The sequence below is a fragment of the Styela clava genome, chromosome 10 (genome assembly GCF_964204865.1).
Source record: "Styela clava chromosome 10, kaStyClav1.hap1.2, whole genome shotgun sequence".
Classification (NCBI taxonomy): domain Eukaryota; kingdom Metazoa; phylum Chordata; class Ascidiacea; order Stolidobranchia; family Styelidae; genus Styela; species Styela clava.
The window spans coordinates 2049860-2070081 of NC_135259.1; the positions used below are offsets into that span (position 1 = coordinate 2049860).

Here is a 20222-nt window from a genome sequence, read left to right on the forward strand (position 1 = left end):
AATAGATAAACAGCGCAATACAGAACAAACACTTCTAGTGTGCAAACACAGTGATCAATATTTGTCATTTGACTCATTTATCAAGCTAAAACATGCGAAAATCACAAAAAAAACTCACTAAAACGTGCCAAAGTCTTTCTCTATACCTACATTTAGTGTAAGATTCAAAACTCTTCATAACTGAGAAAGTGCCTCCGCACATGTTTATAAAAACATTGCTTCCTAAAAGCAGTATGCCAGGAAGTCGCAATTAGTTTGGTTGTCGCACCTGATTTCCCTCAGGTTTGCTATCGATTTTGCTTCAAACTTGGAGTATGGTATAGTTATCCATTAATGCCGAAACCGGAAAGATATGGCAGAAATTGTCATTTAAATTTGTAACGAAATTTATATAAGCCTATCCTTTGAGAATCTCAATATTAGAATGAGTAAACATTGTTTGAATATGAATTGTCATTTCTGTTGAAAGCTACAATTTTAGGCATTTACCACGAATGACTAACTTTTAATTCATTTGTAATTGATACCTACATTTTAAGTAATTTACGTCAATGCGATGAACTGCCCAGTAGTTCATTATTTCCTCACCATACTTAAAATACGCTAAACAATCTTGTAGCTTTGGCAACGTAGGCCCGGATATGAGATAGCAAAATATGTGAGTGTTATCGGAAGAAGTAAACGACTAGTTTGAAGAGAAAGGTGTGAGTGCACACGATGCACCTACCGTTGAATGGTTACGTCCTTTATTATCGGCTTATAAAATGTAGAAATACTGTCTATATTAGTATTTATATATATATATATATATATACAAATATAACTTTCTCATTCCTTACGCAATTGGATAAAGTACAGAAATAATATTCATATATATGAGAAACTCGGTAAAAACATACTACATAGAATGTGGATTCATCGAACACTGCCTCGATGTAATACACTCAGATGTGTTACTCATATTCGAAAACAATCTACATCACCAAAAAGGTAGGAAATACATATTTAAATCAACCCAAACTACTTTTTTTTACAAATAAAAAACAGAGTTAGTTTATTGTTTACCTTTTCATGCCCACAGTGTTGCATCTACAAATCATGCTCAGATATGTCGACAGCAGGACATCTCGATGAAAGGAAGAAGTTTGCTTTCACTAGCAGACTATACTAGAGAAGATCTTCTTCATTTATTGAGCAGTGCTGCTGACCTAAAGTTAAGGATGAAGCAACTGAACGAAAGGTATTACAAATCTTTCCCAATGTCTTCCTTTGTCGTGGAAGATTGAGAAGGGTAGGAATAGGGTAGGGTTTCTGTGTTTATCCTGGGAATCGAAAAGATGATAAGACAGCTCAGTCATATATATATGATGAACTCGTCTTTTTGAATCCCTCTTGATCATACTCTAGGTCGATTTCATTGTAGCATATAGTTCTAGAATCTAGATGATGAAGGAAGCAATAACCGACCAGCTGTTACGTAATCCAGGAAAACTTTCATAAGTACACTTAAGCATCGACATCGCCTTTATAAATGTTATAAATAGCGGGTCCACAATTTATGCATGGTTTTCATAAATCTATTCAATTTGGTATACGCTAAATTTATTCAAAGTGCAATTAATCGCCATTAATAATACAATTTGTCTGTTAATTCATAAGTTACGCTTCAAAATAGTTGAGGAAATTGTTTTAAATCAGTTTGTAAGGTATGGTGTACGTACCATCAAATTTAAATATCCTTCTAATGATCATTGCGCCGATAAGTTGATGTTAATGATCATTTTAGGTTAAGATCAATTGTTTGTTTTATCCTACTGCATTCGAATAGATTCCGCAAGCTGGAAGGAAAATCACTTGGAATGATCTTTGAGAAAACCAGCACACGCACTAAAATATCAACAGAAATTGGAATGAATTTGTTAGGAGGACATTCTTGCGTCATACCATATGAAGACGTTCAGAGCAACGCTAATGGTGGGTCGGTAATTAATTAGAAGCAAGCTTTCGGATCTTCCGGGAACTCGTTTATGAATATTGATAAATCAATGAATTAAGACAATCGTTAATGTATCTGCTAACACTCTCGCTATAGTTTATATATATACAATGGAAATGAGCAGTGAAAAAAAAATACTTTACTCTGTCGATATATATATATATATATACATACGAGATCGGTAAATTAGCCGATACGATTTGCGCAAATGCTAATATTAACACTATTTTGTAAAGTCTCGGATTTAATAAAATCACAAGTACACAACAAAGTTGCAGTTTATTATGAGACAAAGAAAAATGTCGATAATACGCAGTTAATGCAAGATAAAATTATGACATCATAGTCTCAAATCTAGTATAGGAAGGGGTAAGTCCCGAACTGTTAGTTTTTTTCTTGCACTATTAAACGTACGTAAATGAATATCTCCATTTAAATTTGCCAGAGGTCTACAAACACAATATCTTTGTTGCCGAATGCCCATATACTGTGAAGTTCACAGTCGTATTGGAATTTTTAAGTCAGGGGTGTGCGCCCTTCAATACAGGCGGGCTGAATACAAATGACCGGGTGAATCCGCGAGCCGCACCTTTATCAACATGGACATTCTAGTAGTTGCAGGCAGAAAAATTTTGTAACTTTGAATTAGGTTGCGCGAGACTAACTCCCTACTAACAGTTCAGTTGTTGTAAACTGCTTGTCTGAGGAAGTCTGACTTTGGTCGGACGAAATGTTACAGAAATATATTTGTGTTAGTGTGCAGCTGGACTCTTCAATTCGATAAAATACTTTTGTTGGTGATCTTATAACATGCGTTGTTCGCTTGGCAGTTGGCACAAGTTGGTTGTTAGTGCATTGCAACGTCATAGGCAATCCTTTGCAACGCGAGGGGAATGGAATTACTCGTACGTATCAGATTGAACTAAATTAAAAATTCGTTTCGCGGGCCGCACGCTATTCAAAATTGGCACTTTTCCGCGGGCCGCACATTTTTTTTCTCGTGGGTCGCATTTGGCCCACGGGCCGCAGGTTGCACTCCCCTGGAATACACCAATAAACAAGTATCAGGCCGTGGAAGTTATAGCCTACCTATTACAAGATCAATAAATTCAGTGATTTCGGAAATTACAATGAATGCGCTCATGATTATCTCTCTGTTTTGTACTAAGTTCAAGTTTATTGATTCGCTTAGAATAGTTGTCTTAATCCTTACCATATTTCATTTTTCCGTTTCATTTTAAGCTCACAGGTCTATAGTGGTATAAAAGCGCATGAAAATGGAGAAGTAGGATGAGCAGTTAGCCTCACAGAACTACAATCGATGGATAAATTGTTAAATAAAAATGGAAAATACAATATGAAGCTTGAAATAAAAGTTTATGATTAGAAATCATGACCAACTCAAAATTATACGATTCCATTGATTATAACAGAGAAAAATTACTTAGGCTATATCGTTATATATTTTCGATTTGGACTGTGTGTTTGTATTGGAAACTGAAGACATCAGCGAAATAAAATAGAGAACATGTTGATTTACTGCCGCTAGTGGTGAAGTACAAAATATTCATTCGAAATCGGACTGGGCATGAAAAACGCATTCCCGAAATTCGCTTTTTGTTCTTGATAGGAAGGCTTCAAAATTATGCAAGTTTGGTTTAAGGAAGTTCACGCAGTGGATTCAAAGGGGAACGCTGGATGTAGCAAAGTGGGACGAGTGTATGAAAAAATGGACAAATTTGGGACAGGGGAACCACGTCGTTATATGTAGTAATTGAAAGTTTAGTACAATTTGAACCAATTTCAAAGTAAATTATGCCGCAAGAATTTATAATAAATCAATCGACACTTGTAAATTATAACACATCATCAAGCAATATTTTGTGTATAGTTGATGACACTCCTGAAATTGCATCCAGTATATATGAACCGTTACAATCCAGTTCCAGTACTAACTGGTATACCGGGTGAAGCAGCTGAGGCAAGTTTTTGTGCGTGTGGTTGCAGGCATTGCAACGTAATTATACCTGCAACCATCAGTTTTTAGCAATAACCGGCGCGTAGCAATAACCTATTCATTGTACATCGATTACCAACATCAACAGTTTCTCTATCTGCAAAATAATATTAAAACATAACATAAATCTTAAATATGTGCGCAATATTCACGAGGGTTCCGCACAGAAGGCCTATCAGCTTTCATTTTAGTTTTTTTTTTTTCAGATTCAGAGAGGGTGTCGGATATTTTACTATCAGCGATAAAATTATCTGTTAGTTATAGAAACCTTTTTTCCAGTAGTTGACTAACCATATACGATGGTTTATACACCACTTTTCAAAGTGTTTCATCACACCTCAGAATTGCGGGGGCCGGGGGTGTCTGAAATTTCCGTATGTGTTCAACATTTGAAACTGGAACGCCTAGAAAATCACGGTATGTTGTGAATGAGTTGTGATCCTTATGATAATTAAAATAAAGCAACTGGAACAAACAGTGTAAAAACCAGGGTTGAAGAAAATTCACACTCTGTCATTTTTAAAGTCCGGGTTGACAAAAATTGAGACCAGACTCCACGTTGGAAATGATCTCGACCACAAGTACAGCTCAGAACTCCCTGAAAACCCTTTTTCAATTATAAATACTGAGGCACATGTAAGCTTTATTTAATTCTTAATTTAAAATCCCAATTCAAATAAAAACTTAAGTTGTAGTAAAGAACATATACTTTGATTATCATTATTAGGAGTATGAATATCTGACTTATGCAAAATGGCAGTGTGGCACATCAGGCTATGCGTTAAGCTTACAATCGGTGCTTATCAATCTGAGGACTTTTAGGTTTAAGACATTTCTCTGAAGTGCACGGACGATATTTTGAGCATATATGAGTTTAATATATCATATGCCTTTAAAAAACTTGTTGCTGTTTTAGCAAATTTTCTGTTTTTCTAGCGACAACCCTGCAGAATTCAAGAATCGGTAAAGAGCACTTCCAATCCTGCAATGAATTGTGCCGGGGATGCTAGCCGACTTCTCGCGCTCCTTATATTAGGTCAATTGTTTGTCTGTTTATATGCCACTCTCATAACAAACATGGCAGTACGTTGAAGGTATTGATAGTCAAAATTTAGATTGCATATTAATCGACTATTTAATTGGTGGACATTAATTATTCAGTGAAATATATATATATTAATTAACAAATATTTCTCAAACCATTGTTATCGTTAAAGTTAAAATGAAATATTCGATCTGCACTGTTATAAAACACAAGTTGGTCAAATAGCAAATGGGCGCATTGTTGTAAAATGGCAAATTGGTCGTGATTCATACTTCTTATTTAGCGAAAAGAAAATTCCATTTTCCCAATCAGATTTACTTTTAAATATTTAAATTATTTAGCCGACCTCAATTGAATTAATTTCTACATATCAAGCTTGTCGGTTTTTTGAACCCGATGGGAAAAGGACATTGTTATGAAATTTAAAAAAATTGATTTTGAAACTTGACGCGGCAATACCAAATGGTGACTCCAAAGTTTTGAAGGCGTGAGATTCCGCCGGTACGCTATATAAATTCTACCTACACTACTGACTACGAGTGTAAAATTGGAAATATATTTTGAAGTATCACATTCAACATGTAATATGATATGATGAATTGGAAAAACAAAACTCAATTTTACTTGTTTTTTTTTAACCAATAAAAATAATTACATCGCATGCCATTCGAAAGATTCGTTAGCCACGAAACCGGCATTAACTGTTGACGACAATACAGGAAGTATCTATCTACGTAGTACTGAGTAAGCATGATTCCATCTGCCATCGATATTTCGGGTTTCTATTTACGTAGACGAAGGCTCAAGACAAAGTTTTCGTAGTTCGTCAAATCCGTGAATATTGTTTTAAAGCACTCACCTTGTTCTCGATATATTAGTTCAAAAGCGATGGCTCTCTGACCTATCCCGAGTGGTTAATATTACTTTCAAATTGAAAACTATTGACAAGGGTTACTTCCAGTTTTACCTCGTGGACGAGTTTTAACATTTCACCTAATAAAAGTGATTCACAATTTTATTGTGAAAAATAAAGAGATGTGTATGCAAAAATTCAGAAAACTCTAAATCGCCGACTGACAATAAGTGATACGCTTTACCGCAACTAAATACTGATCAAATTCACATCAAATTACAATTACCAGAACGCATAGAGATCAATAAATTAGTCGATATGATTTGCGCAAATGCTGATATTAATACTTCTTTGTGAAGCCTTGGATTTAATTACATCGTCAGTAAACAGCAAAGTTACAGTTTATTAAGAAGAAATGGTAAGAAAAAATGTCGATAATACACTGCATGAAAAGAGTATGACATCCTATAGTCTCAAATCTAGTATATATATATATCGTTGAGGGGGTAGTCCCGAATTTTTCCTTTCCTTCTATCACTAATAAACGTACGCACAGTAATGTCCTCGTCAGACATAGTGATCTTTCAATAAACACAATATCTCTGATGCTGAATGCCATATATATATTGTAAAGTTCACAATCGAATTACTTCAGTAACATGTGAATGAAAGATCACTTGTAATTTCAGTCAAACTACAACGAAGAAATATACTAAGAGGCAAACTAGAGTGAGCGGGCGGGTTCCCTTGATCAGACGTTTTTTATTAGCTCTGAAATTTCGAACCGGCACGAGAGCTTGTTGTGGTAAATCATATAAGGAAGTAAATGGTGGTTGGACTTTGTATTGTAGCAATACAACATATGCATTCGGTGGTTATAAATTTTACGGAAATTAACAGTAACCATATTTTACGGATGGGCATTCTTGGTAAGGACTATCTTGACAAATGAGACTGTGCTCTTTCCCCCTCTCCGGGTCGTTCTGTACTCGCGGTCCAAGATGTTACTGTTCAGTGTTAAACATTGATTCCTTTCTGTTGTGTCACTGCAGAGGAGAATGTTGTTATATAGCAAATGAAGGGAATTTCTCGCGATATTTAAAGAGTGTGTTTAACTCGTAGATCGTCTCTGTTTTGCAAGTCGTTCGTTCACCTGTCTGCGCCAACGCCCACGTAAATGAAGATACCTTAGAATTCTTGATTACCACTATACACAGTATACGATCTTATGACTTTTATCCAGACTAGCTTAACATTTAAAGATATTTAAGCTATATATACTTAATCGAATAGCGAATAATGTTCAAAACCTAATATCGTTGTGAACTTAAACTCACAATATCTTAATGTGGGTATGGGTAGTTATGTACTTCGTACGGATGGGAACTTACATATAATTATTTCTATTTGTGTTTAAATATCCTGAGAAAATAAATTTTACTTTGATAATGGCAGAACGAAACCTGTTCCTAAAAGCTAAAGTTCTGTAATTTGATTCCTACGAAAGCCTTTGGGAAATTTTGGAAAGAATTTTGGGAAAATTAACTTTGTTTTTATAATTTGTAACTGAAATTGGGGTAATCTGGGGCGTTTATGATTTAGTTATTACGGCCCGTTCTGGAAGTGTTGTACTTGATCAGCTACAACAGCCTAGGCCCGTCAACAGGCCTTCAACACGCTTCGTTGATCCGTTTGAGAAGGAAGTGCCTGTTTGGATGAATAATGAAACAGACGATGATGCTGTCATCTTCAATTGACATAGCTCAACCACATTTTGTCCGCCAAGTTATTGTATTTTTTGTTTCGGTAATGTGACGGACCCGTACGTTTAAATTTATACCACCATTATTTGATCTTACAGATAGATTTTTTTATTTCAATGTCCGAGACACTAAAGCGCTGTGGCACTGTTAGTCTGTCTTTTGTTCGTATTGAGTTGTTTTTAGCTTGTTTCGTAAACAATTAGTTAGTTAGCTATAACGTACCACTCGGGTTTCTCCCCGATTTTGGCTGTTCGTAATTTTCAAATTTGTCTTCAATTGTAAGGTAATAAATTAAATTTCAATAGCAATATAGCATTAATTTAAATGAATATTGAGAAAAAGATTGACATTAGACCCTATTAAAAAATATTTCGAACTGGGAAAAGTCATACATTGATTGGCGGCACGCTACACTTTCATGACGTATTTAAATATTGATTAGGGATGACCTTGGCAATCAAGATTTAAAAATAAGACTTGGCTTGTCTAGTAACGCAATGAGTAATAACGTTACTAGACTAGTGAATATGCCAATTTTAGTGTGATTGTAAAGCTCCGATCAATATTTAAATACATAATGAAGGATAACGTATGAGAAATCTGCTACTATTAATATTTGGCAAGTTAAGGTTATGTCCATTATTAGGGTAAAGATGATTTAGTAACACTCGGCATTTTAAATGCGAGTTTTTTATATGTGTAATTTGCAATGTCAATGCTCAACTTTAAATAACATTTGTATAACTTGTAGGCCTACTTCTACTTGTAACCTACTTCTATTTGTTTGCATTGGTCGATGACTGAATGTAACCTTTCATGATTTGAACGTCGCTCAAGGTTTTAGCTGTACTGCGAAACTTGATCCTTGAAAGGAAATATCTCATGTGTGACGTTCGTAATATCCAGTATGAAGCTTTCTTGGTTTGTATTTCAAACATAGTTTTGTCGGTTTCTGTATACAGTGCGGCGATGACGGTGTTTGTTCAAAGCGTGTCGCAAATTCTCAAGTTTATGGTAATGATAGAAGAGTCGCGCCGGACTACTCCTGCAATTTGAGCTCCAAATAGTAGCCATTGTAGGGTTATGAAGAAAAGGAGGAATGACTGTAGAAAGCTATGTTTTTATAATAAAAAAGATTTTGTATGTCTTGATTCAGACTTGCACGATTGATATTTCATGACGATTTTTCGAATCTTACCGAGGAGGTTAAAATCGTTACAGTAGCACATGGCCTTGTCTGAAGAAAGTCGCAAGTCTTAGTTTATTGTTGGAATTTAACTTCAGTTGCGTACGTCGTATGGAATTCGACAGTAATACATTTATAGAATCTTATCGATATCTAGTGACTTCGAAAAATAGTTGGCAGCTTGATAACAGTGAAAATTGGGAGTGTAGGGAAGATCCTCAATAAAAGGTTTGATTGTGGAAAATTTTCGATTTCACTGTGTAGATACGGCAAGTAAGAATATTTCTCTATTCCGTATCCATGGGCGTGTAACTTTTCTGCTGTTGTTATACATGAGAATGAATAAATTAAAGGCTAAGTTAGAGTGAAATGGTCGTACTATTAATTGAAACTTTAAACCAAGATATCGTGTATAGTAGGTCGGGGGAAGTCGGATATCAAACGCATATATAAGCAAAAAGCTTTACAGCTTGGATCATCTGCCCCCTACAACGTGCTGTCGGACGTTGCAATCAATCATATTGCTATCGTAAATCTACCATTCTGTCGACAGAAATAATGCACATAAAATACCCACATGCTTACGCTTTTACTATATGTCTACAATTTCAGTTTACTGTCAAACATTTAAAGCATTAAAGTCCATGGAGAACTTATTGCCATCAGTAAGCCATTATGAGGACGAGGCTCGAAGAAAGTTATCGCAACATGATTTTGGCTATTTTGCCTTTGCTGCAGGAGCAAGAGAAACCATGAAAGAAAACTGTGAAGCATTTAAAAGGAAAAATAATCATTGTTTAGCTCAGCGGTTCCCAAATGGTGTACGCGAAAATTAACAGAATTGTGTAAAACATAACTAAAATATGATTAAATATATTTTACATATTGTATTCATCGTAAATGTTTTATTGTTTCTTATTGTAAATGTTGTGTAGTAGATGAATCAATGACTTGATGTTACTTTTCTATGCCGTTTACTTCCTGTTACGTAGTGTCTGTCTCTATTGTTACGTAACAATATAATAGACACTACATGCTGCAGTTTATTCATCTGCTGAACCGAGTTTAGCGAACATAAGTGCATTTTTCAGCATTTCAAAGTAAAATATGGCAGAGATGAGGAAGAAGAGTTGACCTTTTGCTTTATTCCTCGGGCCTACATGTTTACAAACTTAAAAAAACATAAAGTACACATTAACGATCACGCATTACATTTTATTTGAAAGGAGCATTTTATTTCGTGTAATTGCGCCGTGAGTCTTTTCCCTGGTAATTTGGGCCGCACGAACGAAACGTTTGGGAACCGCTGGTTTAGTTCTTACAACTCATTGGACGGTAACTAATTTTGTGCGATATCTTGAATACGCCAAGTGAAGTCGAAATATCTGATTTAAGATATCACAAAAACTTTGCACATTTTATAGTTTTTGAATCGAAATTTAAAGCAAACTTCATAAATTCACAAAAATAATATTTATTTCTCGTTTCAATCGTTATTTAGAGTTACTTCAATACTGTTGGTTTGGGGTTGCAATGCTTAGCATTGCAAAATTATCGGAAAAATGGATAAAAAATATTTGAATTTTAAAATTATACACAGATGGCGATTTCGACCCAAGAATTTACAGAACGTTAGCAGAGTTGATTGTGCGACAAAAGTGATTGGTTCAAAAATCCCTTTTCCAATATGTATTGCACCAACGGCATTTCATCGTCTGTGTACGCAAGAAGGTGAATTTTGTACTGCAAAAGGTAAAGTGACTGCAGCATATATTTTGTTCAATATTATATATCGCAAACATTAACTTGCTAGTTTCATACTTGTGCAATGATTTTTATTCAGCGGCCGAATCACTTGGCGTAGGAATGGCAGTAAGTTTATGGAGTAACAAAACAATGGAAGAAATTGCATCTGATGTGCCAAACTGCATAAAATGGTGCCACGTTCAATTATCCAAGGTTGGTGTGGGAGTATCAATTATTCAACTTATTCATAGTAATAAATATTCGTGCTTACATTTAGTAGTCTGTAAACATAAAACATACACTCTGATTAAAGTACTCCCGTTATTTTAGTTCTATTAGGAGTTCGGAAACTGCCTATGTGAGCCCCCTGCCCATAGGTTTAAGTCCCTTCATACAACTTGATGTAAAATATGCGAACAAAAATAGTCATCTTCATATTAGTACACACACTTCTGGAGCGCTCTGATTAATTCAAGCAACAATTTAACGATGACTAAGAAAGCATCAAATTCTCTAAAATGAAATACTCGGTTATTCAAAATCAGTTCATTCATTTCGAACATATAAAGTTTGACATAATACTGGATATAGAAAGCGTTTTGAAAAGCGACTCTACGCTCGTCATCAAACCACGACATTCCGAATTCATAATTGAAAACCTCCTTAACTTAGAAAAGAATGACACATGTAATAAATGTTTTCCGACACATGTATTTGAGGTCTCTATTTAGTCTAGATTCGCTAACACTTTGCCTTATTAACATACAAATATTTCATAGAATCGTAATTTAACAAAACATTTTGTAAGAAGAGCTGAGCAAAACGGATTCAAAGGATTTATTGTAACTATCGATGAACCGGTTTTTAGAAATCGTACTCACAGATACGAAGACGGAAGCCCATTTACCTTTAACACATCTATTGTGTAAGTATTATGTATACAGAATACAGGTATTTAGACTTAGGTGAAAATCAATCCGGATCATTAAACTACTTTAATTTTTAACCTTTTTTGATTCGATTTAATTCTGGTCTTTGTAGAAGCAGAAATATTGCACAATCAATCAAATTTGTGGAACCCGATAAACCGCATTTTGCTTCTTTCCAATCCTGGATGGATGGGAGTGTTGAATGGGACAGTATTGATTGGTTGAAAGATATTACCATTTTACCTGTTGTGGTTAAAGGAATTCTGACAGGTAGGCTGCGGTTGTAATTTTAAACTACCTTATTAAGTTATTTTACGTTCTAAGCTTTGTATTGCAAATACGAAGACCATAATTGCATAAAACAGTGAATGAAAAACATTTTTTCAAAAATCATTTCATCCTGTTTATATTAAGCGGAAATGGCACTTAAAGCTGTTGATCACAAAGTTGACGGAATCATTGTCTCAAATCATGGCGGGAGAATATTGGATAGTACATTCGCGACTGTGAGTATACATTGATATATAATGAGATATATATATCAGGTTTTGTTCTGTTATCGCTTCGACGGATTCATACAATAATTATCACAGACCACAGTGTTTTAACATATTCCGACAACTGCAAAAATTGTTTTTAATTTTTCATATTTTGTTTTTGTCTTACAACTTCTAGCTATTGTGAGATAAAAAAAAAAAACAAGAGAGAAAATTAGAAAAGCATGCGGACGTCTTTTCTCGCGCGACGAAAATATAAACTTATATCTGTATTGTAAAGTCCAAGGTATCATCGAAATAGGGTTTTGATGCCCATCTGTGGATTCTCTTTGAAACTCTAGTTCGTTGTATACCAAGGATGATTACGATATCAACTCCTCGTGCGTTAATGTTCACATCCATGATTTCCATTTCTATGTAAATACTTAAAATTTTGTGTTGTGCTAAAACTGGACATCAAATTTAGATAGATGTTCTTCCAGAAGTAGTGAAGGCCGTGAATTGCAGAGTTGATGTTTATTTTGACGGAGGAATCCGTAAAGGAACAGACGTAGCAAAAGCGATCGCTCTTGGAGCAAAAGCAGTTTTTGTTGGAAGACCCATACTCTGGGGACTAGCATGCAAAGTTTGTGACAAGATGTTATCTGTATTTAATTAACCTATATGTTCCAGAAAGCTATTGTATTAATCCATTTGTTACATGATCCACACACGATGGTCGATGGTGAAACGTGCGGTCTATTGAGTTTTGTGTTAAAACCCTTTCGGGTCAAGAGTAAGATTACATTTGCAAAAAGTGAAATTATCCTAAAATTGGTGCAAATTATTCTAATGGACGTGGAATATATTCTCTTTACACAACGTTAAAACCAAACAACCTTTCAGGGCGAAGAAGGTGTGCGGAATGTTCTTGAAATTCTTAGAAACGAATTTATTCACACAATGCGTCTTCTAGGTGAGTTATATATACCTAATATAACATAATGCAGCATTGGTGTTATTCGGATAAGTTCTACTTGTTTAAAGTTATTTGATTTTTCAAACAAACTTTCAAATTATTAACTATCAACAAGGATTTCTTCCAGTTTTACCTCGTAGACTAGTTACCAAATTACAATTACCAGATCGCAAGTGCAATTCCCGATGGGACATATCACCATAAATTTTAACAAAACAGCATAGCAGAAGGGTTAGAAACTTTAGCTTAGTGTTGTAACAATAAAGCAACGTTACTAATTTTTTTTGTCTTCTACAGGAGTTTCTACGATAGAAGAATTGCAGACGACACCAGACATAGTTGTTCACGAAACAAGATATTTCTCGAAACTTTGAATATATATATGCATATTGAAGTCTACACATACATATTTTTTCAATCCATTTAAAAAACAAAATGCAGCAAGTGCAGACTTGAGAAATCAAAAAACGAATTGGATTGAACAAGAAGCATAACATCTTGCATGTGGTCAACACTTAGTTGTGGTTTCAAAATCCGATTCATTCAATTAAAAGAATTGTAAATTAAGATTTATTTCACTTACTACTCCTATCCACAGTAGCCTATTTTACATTCTATATATATGTCTTTGTTCAAAGCGACCATCTTTGTTGCAAAGTTATGAATTGAAGGCCCAAACTTTGGTCGTCTGAAGGAGAAAATTCTGCCATTATAATGTTTGTAACGAGTAGTAAATGATGAAAGCTGAATCCCATTGTGTGTGTCATTCTCGCAATATGCAAAGCTAAAATCGAGCAATCAATTCAATTTAAAAAATATAATTAGGCGATATTCAAGGAAAGTATTATACAAATGTAAGGCATATTGAATACTCCAGCACCAGATATACGAAATCCTCACACGCGCGAAGAGCACTTCTATCGCTCTCGTTGCTCGTTCGCTATCTGCCACCAGCCAAGTCAAGTTTGTTTTTCCCAACAAGTAAAAAAAATCGTACACAATTTACAAAAAAATGATATTTACAGTTTAACTGAGGAGGAAGTCGCGGGTAACCAAAACTGGTTATCGAACAGCGACACCCAAGGTTCTAATATTCAATCCAGACTGGTAATTTTCTAGTTTCAAAATTTTGTTATTATTGGTAAGTATCATATGAGTTTTGCTAAAAAAGTCAAAGCAACTTTATTCTCCATTTATCATTGGTATAATACTATAATGTGAAGGTTGAGCCAAGTGACACAGCTTGATAATACCCGACTTCATTTCAGTCAAAAACATTCTTGTCTCTTGAATCTCGTCTGACATTGTCGAGGGAATCTCTCTTGATATGTTGAAGTGCGGTCATTGCACTAAATACACGCTTTACCAAGAATGTGCTGGCAAGAGCAATAAAAAAACATTTGACCCGATCTCACACGTGAGGATATTTCAATTTAATTCTGTTGCTAAAAAGATGGAATAATGAAAGTCTGAACATGGGTTTGAAAGAATAAACCCAAGGGTAGTAATGCTTTTTCACTTCTCGAAATTCAGGGTAATCTATAAAACGGAAACCAAAAGTTTCTTAAACTATCTCCAAAAAAATTATTCAATTTTATTTGGCTTGAACTTCTGTTTGCGTATGATATACTCAGAAGGTTTGCAAAATTTTTAACCACTTACTTGGTTTTATGCTAGGGTTGCCAACTTTGTGTTAAACCATTCCGGGACACCTTAATGCGGGATCGTCCAACCCGTGGGCCACATGTGGCCCGCCCAAGGTTTCCGAGTGGCCCGCACGGTAATATTTGAATCCCGATGTATTTCACAAATCTGAATCATTAATGAAACATCTACAAAAAATAATTACTTGTCGTTCAAACTCGTGAGAAGCACCACACAGCTATCGAAAGCTTTTTTAAGTCACTTTGCGGGCGTTATTGCTGAAGAGAGATATTTCAACTTATTTTTATCGTCTGTCATAAATGCAGTGCCATACTTCACATTGAAATATCTAAGCGCGATAAAAACACAAAAGTGCGAGTGATGATCGCGCAGCGTTATTTTCACAAACTCTAAGCCTCTGAATAATTTTATCATAATAAAAGACACTTGCGAAATGTTGAATCTTTGAGGCATTAATTCAAAAAAACACGAAAGCAGGAAAATTGTACAAGCTGTGCTAATCAGTTCAATTATTTAACAAACAAAAAACACAAAAAATCAGTCTTTCTGGTATTTAAATTTGTATTTTTCTTGCGATTTAGCCGCTTTGAGAAGATCTTTATCTTTGCTGATAGACTCGTAAAACTTATTGCATGACATGTGAAAGTTCATTTTCATCAGCAGTTCAACTTTAACGAGATTAAAGTTTAGTTTGTTTCCACTGTTGGTCCAAAGCGCATTAATAATACTGAAAACTCTTTCACAATTGGCGTTTGATACTGGAATTGACAGGACGAATGACACAAGACGCAACAGTTGTGTATCGTCTGGCTGCTGAGTGGCAAAGAACTTCACCCACCTGTTTGAAACGTCACAAGTTGAGCGTAAAAGTTCACTGCGAACCTTTCTCAGCGCACACAGTTCTTCATACAATTTATCGAAGTCGAGACTTGTGCCCAAGCGTTCAACAAGTGACAATAAACCTGTCCATTCAATGTCATTTTCAAGAGCAAGTGGGGCTATGTCCTTGAAAAACGAATGCTCATAGTCATACCGGTTCCATTACATTTGAACCCACGTACATTTGAACCCATGACAATTGCACCTGTATGCTATTGCACCTATGGAATTTTTTTTGTTCCACGGATAGTTAAACCCATAGTAACCCTAACCCATGGGTTTTAGCACCCGCATATAGATTGAACCCGTGGATATACGCATGGGTTCAAATGTACATGGGTTCAAATGTACGGTCACCAGTCATACCATCTACGTAAGTATGACAAACTACGTTGAAAAAAATGGTCAACTGCCTGCATAAATTTTTGTCTGTCTGAGAAATTGACTTCGACAGACTTAAGAAGTTTTGTAGCATTACTTCCATAAAACTTGTCTGCGCATCGCTGCTGTAGCTTTTCCTCAACACTCGCCATTATTCCATGCAGTTCTGTGGCAGTAGTAGCATTTGATTCAAGCCGTTTAATGGCTTCTTCAAAAATATTCAGTACATTATGTACAAAATTCAAAATACAATGTGGAAGAATGTTAAGGCTTTCCTCACAAGAAAACCCTGTCCAAATAATGTCAGCTACATTGTCTTCCCTTTGCGATATAAAATATGATTTCAGCGCTGGCCAACACAATAACAGTCCATCAATAGCAGGTAGTAGACTTAGCCACCTTGTAAGTACATGTCTTAATAACTCTTTATATTCAATATCGACGAAACTACAAAAGTCTCTGAGAGCTTCAGATTTCTTTGCCGATGATGCAAATGAATTATAAGTCTTAATAACGAATGACTCCACATCGAAGGCAAAAGCCTTCAAAGCGTATTTCACACAGTTGTTGAGAACATGGCAATTGCAATTCGCCTGTACAATATAAGAATTAGGTAATTTCAGTTTCTGGTAAACTGAAGAATGTTTACCGTAATTAACTGAGGCATTATCGGCAATGCATGACGAGACTGAGGATAGACTAAGGTTATTTCTTTCGATAGCACTCTTTATGTGGTGAACAATTGCTTCCGAAGATCCATTACTATCATTGTAGATGCCTAGTAAAGCATCGACACCACCACTGTAAAAAACCACTGGTTCGAACAACTCTAGGGAACAACTTCTTGTTGCTCTTATTTGATGCAGCAGTTCCAATGCTAAAAAAGAACACATTTTGCAAGTTTTTAATGCACATTTCTTGCGCTTTGGGCCCCAAAACACATTCAACATAGCTGGCTGCCTTGATGCGGCCACATGATAGCTTGGAAGCAACTGCAGAGTCAGGACACAGTTTTTTGAGTAGTTTATTGCCACAATCTTGACTGGCAAAGCTATGATGATGAATAACGCCATGGTAAGTTGAAACCAGTTCAGCTAAAATCACAAGCTGTTCTACTTTGCTGTCTTTCTTAACGAAAAACGCAGACAAAGTATTGTTTTCTTTCTGCAAAATAATAGTCCTTTTGTGTTTTAGCATGACTAGAAACGGCGTATTTACCATCATATTTAACAGAAAAGTACTGTCGGCAGAGTGTGCAGTAAAATCATCAACTTTAGATAGCCATGACATGCCTTCTTGTAACCATTCTGAACGGAAAACACAATATCGTTTTGAAAGTTTGCCTTTCTTTTTGGGCGGAGTTTGTTCCAATGTATCCTCCACATTACATTCTACATCAGAATCACTTTGCTCTACACACTCGGTTTGCAGGTTTGTGAAGATGACATGAGATTATAAATTGTTTAAAAGATAATGAAGAACTCCTATAACACCCGTAACGATAGTAATTTAATGATTGTTTACCACAAGTGAAGTTCCTGTCAAATGTTTAAGTTCAAACTTGTACTCTTTACAAAAATAAAGTAATCAATTCTAAATCCACTGATATCAGTGGCGTTCTAAAATAGTAGTGTGACACGCTTACATGGCCTTATATTCCAGCACGCCTTGGTTGCCAGTAAATTCCGAGACAACAGTAGTCCAGCCCGGGACACGGGACGCCTGACGTCAATTCCGGGACTGTCCCGGCCATCCCGGGACGGTTGGCAACCCTATTTTACGATGAAGCGCACCTTCTGCTGTTAGGACATGGAAATGAAAGAGTTCAAACGGTGATTACAGAAGATTACGTGGTTGTGCCAGGAAAAATCTGCACATTACTTGAGATATTGAAAGAGGCAACCAGCAGGGGTTCAAGCATGACGAGGCGACCCCCCATATATCAAATCAGACGCTTGTTTTCCTGAGAGAAAAGTCAGCAATGACATCCAGTGGACACCTCAATTATCGGACTGAAACCTCTCAGATTTTGATATGTAGGGTGTTCGAAAGACAATTTGTATCAAGACAATCCTCAAACGATTGCAGAAATAAAATAGAAAAATACCCAAAGAAAAGTGATTGACAATGTTGCAAAATAAATGCAATTCTTTCTTCAATGCCGAGGAAACCATTTGGAACATATTCTAGAAACAACATAATTTTTGTGAAAAACGTCCTAGATTTTCCGACACCTTTGGGTACAAACATACGTAAACAGAAGTTCAAATGTAGACAAAATTAAATAATTCACTCAATTTTCGTAGAAGTAATTGATGGTTCCGTTTTTTGGGGACTACGCTGTATAATACTGTTTTTAATATAAATCAGTTAAATGTGCTGCTTAAGTCACTGTATTTGATAGTTTGAACTTACGAAATACAAATGATAAACCGACATTAAACAGTGTCAGACACAACATGATATAACAAAAGGCTAGATGTTTGCCGTTTGTCGATTTAAGTATTAGGTATGTAGCCTTATTATTCAATGACGCAAGAAATAAAAATTAACCAGTTAAGTCGCAACATGGAGATGGTATTATCTGGCGTACGTCAGTTCAATCGGATGCCCAACTCTCACATGTTGCTCTTAACAAAACCAGAATTAGAACATGGGTGTTGTAGGATACTTACACTACCGCTTGAAAGCACCATAGAACCCGATAGTAAAATGAAGCTATAATTCAATACAGTACAACGAAACGTTAAGTGCATGGTGAAAGAAGCATATGCCGTATGCGCTAGACTGGTATTATTATGAAACAACAATACAGATTTAAAAAAATCATAATACCTATTCTACGTTAAGCGTGAAATTTCCAACACCGGGATCACAAACAAACTAATTTGAACCAAAACATAGGAGTAAATGACATAAAATATCACACTTTTTGTGAGTTCCCGTATTGATGTCAGTGCCCCCCAATCGCCCAGTTTGACAGCCAGCGCCCCCCACTCGCCTAAATCGCCATCAGCGCCTCCCAAGTTATAGCAAACGCCCACAAGAGGACGTTTTTGCCCACTTTGGGGACCGCTGATGTATATTCTCATCAGGTACCGTAATTCCTATCACTTAGACGGCGCACGATGTGCCAACAATTATTTTAACATTTCCCTGCTGACATTCAGGTACCTGATTTTTTATGCATTTATTTATTTTTATCCTGACATTTTGGGTTAGCAGACGACACGGTTTTGATTTTGTAGCCTAGCAACGAAAGTGACACCTAGCGGGCAGTTAATACAAATATAATTGTAAACATTGGAAACAAATTTTAAAATGTTATAGCACAGGCTTGCTTCTCCATAGTTCAATACTGTATTTAGATACTCCGTAGTAAAGAATGATATAAACTTAAAAGAAGGCCGGTATACGCCGATGAAACAATGAGAAAGTTTAGTAGTGCGCAGATCTGCAGATAGACCCACCTTTTTTATTCAAACTTTTCTGGCAAATTTGTTCACATTCAACTGGACATTGACTTGTTTTGTAGTTTTGTCAGTTATAGGCTTATAGCTACCGGTACCGGCAGTTATAAGTATGTTTTCAACAACAAAAATAAGTATAGTTTAAATAAAATCCGTCAGCTCATCCACCATTTTGTCTTCATACTCCTGTACTCAATCAATCAATCATTGTATTTCGGGTCTCTGACTAAAACGGAACAATACAAAAAAGTAAACAGACAACAAATACAGAGATACCTAAAAGAGAGCATAACTTAAAATAAAGTTAAAAAACGTACAAGTACGTGCCCACCCACCAAAAATAAAATAGGAATAATACGAGTAACGTTAAACAAAAAATTTGGACACGATTCAAAATCGGGCAGTGCTTACAACTCAATTTAAAATGATAAAAGCCAAATAATTGCTTGAATCAGTGGATAATTTACATGGAGTAAAATAAGTGTTGCGCTTGAAATAAGACAGCAAAATTCAGGTAGATAAAATTAAGTGTAATAGAATCCCAACGACCTCCTCCGTCTCTGATAGATGTTTCAAATGTTCGTATACGATTATGGTAGCTGAGAAATCACCAGGATTAGCCTTGCAGTACATATATATAAATAAAGCTGATCTCGAATTCTGTAAATTTTGGGTCTGAGATTCCTATATAGCATAGAAATATACAAGTCAAAATCTATGGGAGACATCGCTTGCTGTCAGAAATGAAAAAAATCACCGAAAACCTATCAAATGTGCAAGACAGATAAATAAATACATGGTTGAAAAACAGCATGAAGTTTTGAATAGTGGGAATAA

At 35.6% G+C, this 20222-nt stretch overlaps 2 protein-coding genes across 4 annotated transcripts; both read left to right on the top strand.

Annotated features, from left to right (window-relative positions):
• Positions 1–893: 893 nt before the first annotated feature.
• On the top strand, positions 894–3767 carry LOC120330269 (ornithine transcarbamylase, mitochondrial-like). Its single transcript, XM_078117119.1, has 4 exons — positions 894–990; positions 1082–1240; positions 1829–1982; positions 3627–3767. The coding sequence occupies exons 1-4, from the start codon at positions 908–910 to the stop codon at positions 3765–3767; spliced, it is 537 nt and encodes a 178-aa protein (XP_077973245.1). The 5' UTR covers positions 894–907.
• Positions 3768–8636: 4869 nt separating this feature from the next.
• Positions 8637–13739, top strand: LOC120337530 (2-Hydroxyacid oxidase 1-like). Of its 3 annotated transcripts, XM_078117456.1 has the most exons (10): positions 8637–9133; positions 9473–9639; positions 10459–10612; positions 10704–10819; positions 11386–11531; positions 11648–11805; positions 11950–12041; positions 12499–12657; positions 12918–12987; positions 13288–13739. In XM_078117456.1, exons 2-10 carry the CDS (start codon positions 9505–9507, stop codon positions 13362–13364), a joined length of 1107 nt encoding a protein of 368 aa, XP_077973582.1. In that variant the 5' UTR covers positions 8637–9133; positions 9473–9504; the 3' UTR covers positions 13365–13739. The 3 variants fall into 3 exon arrangements, with proteins under 3 accessions (XP_077973582.1, XP_077973583.1, XP_077973581.1); XM_078117455.1 differs by lacking the exon at positions 8637–9133 and having other exon boundaries at positions 9175–9639; XM_078117457.1 differs by lacking the exons at positions 8637–9133; positions 12499–12657 and having other exon boundaries at positions 9170–9639.
• The last annotated feature ends 6483 nt before the right edge of the window (positions 13740–20222 follow it).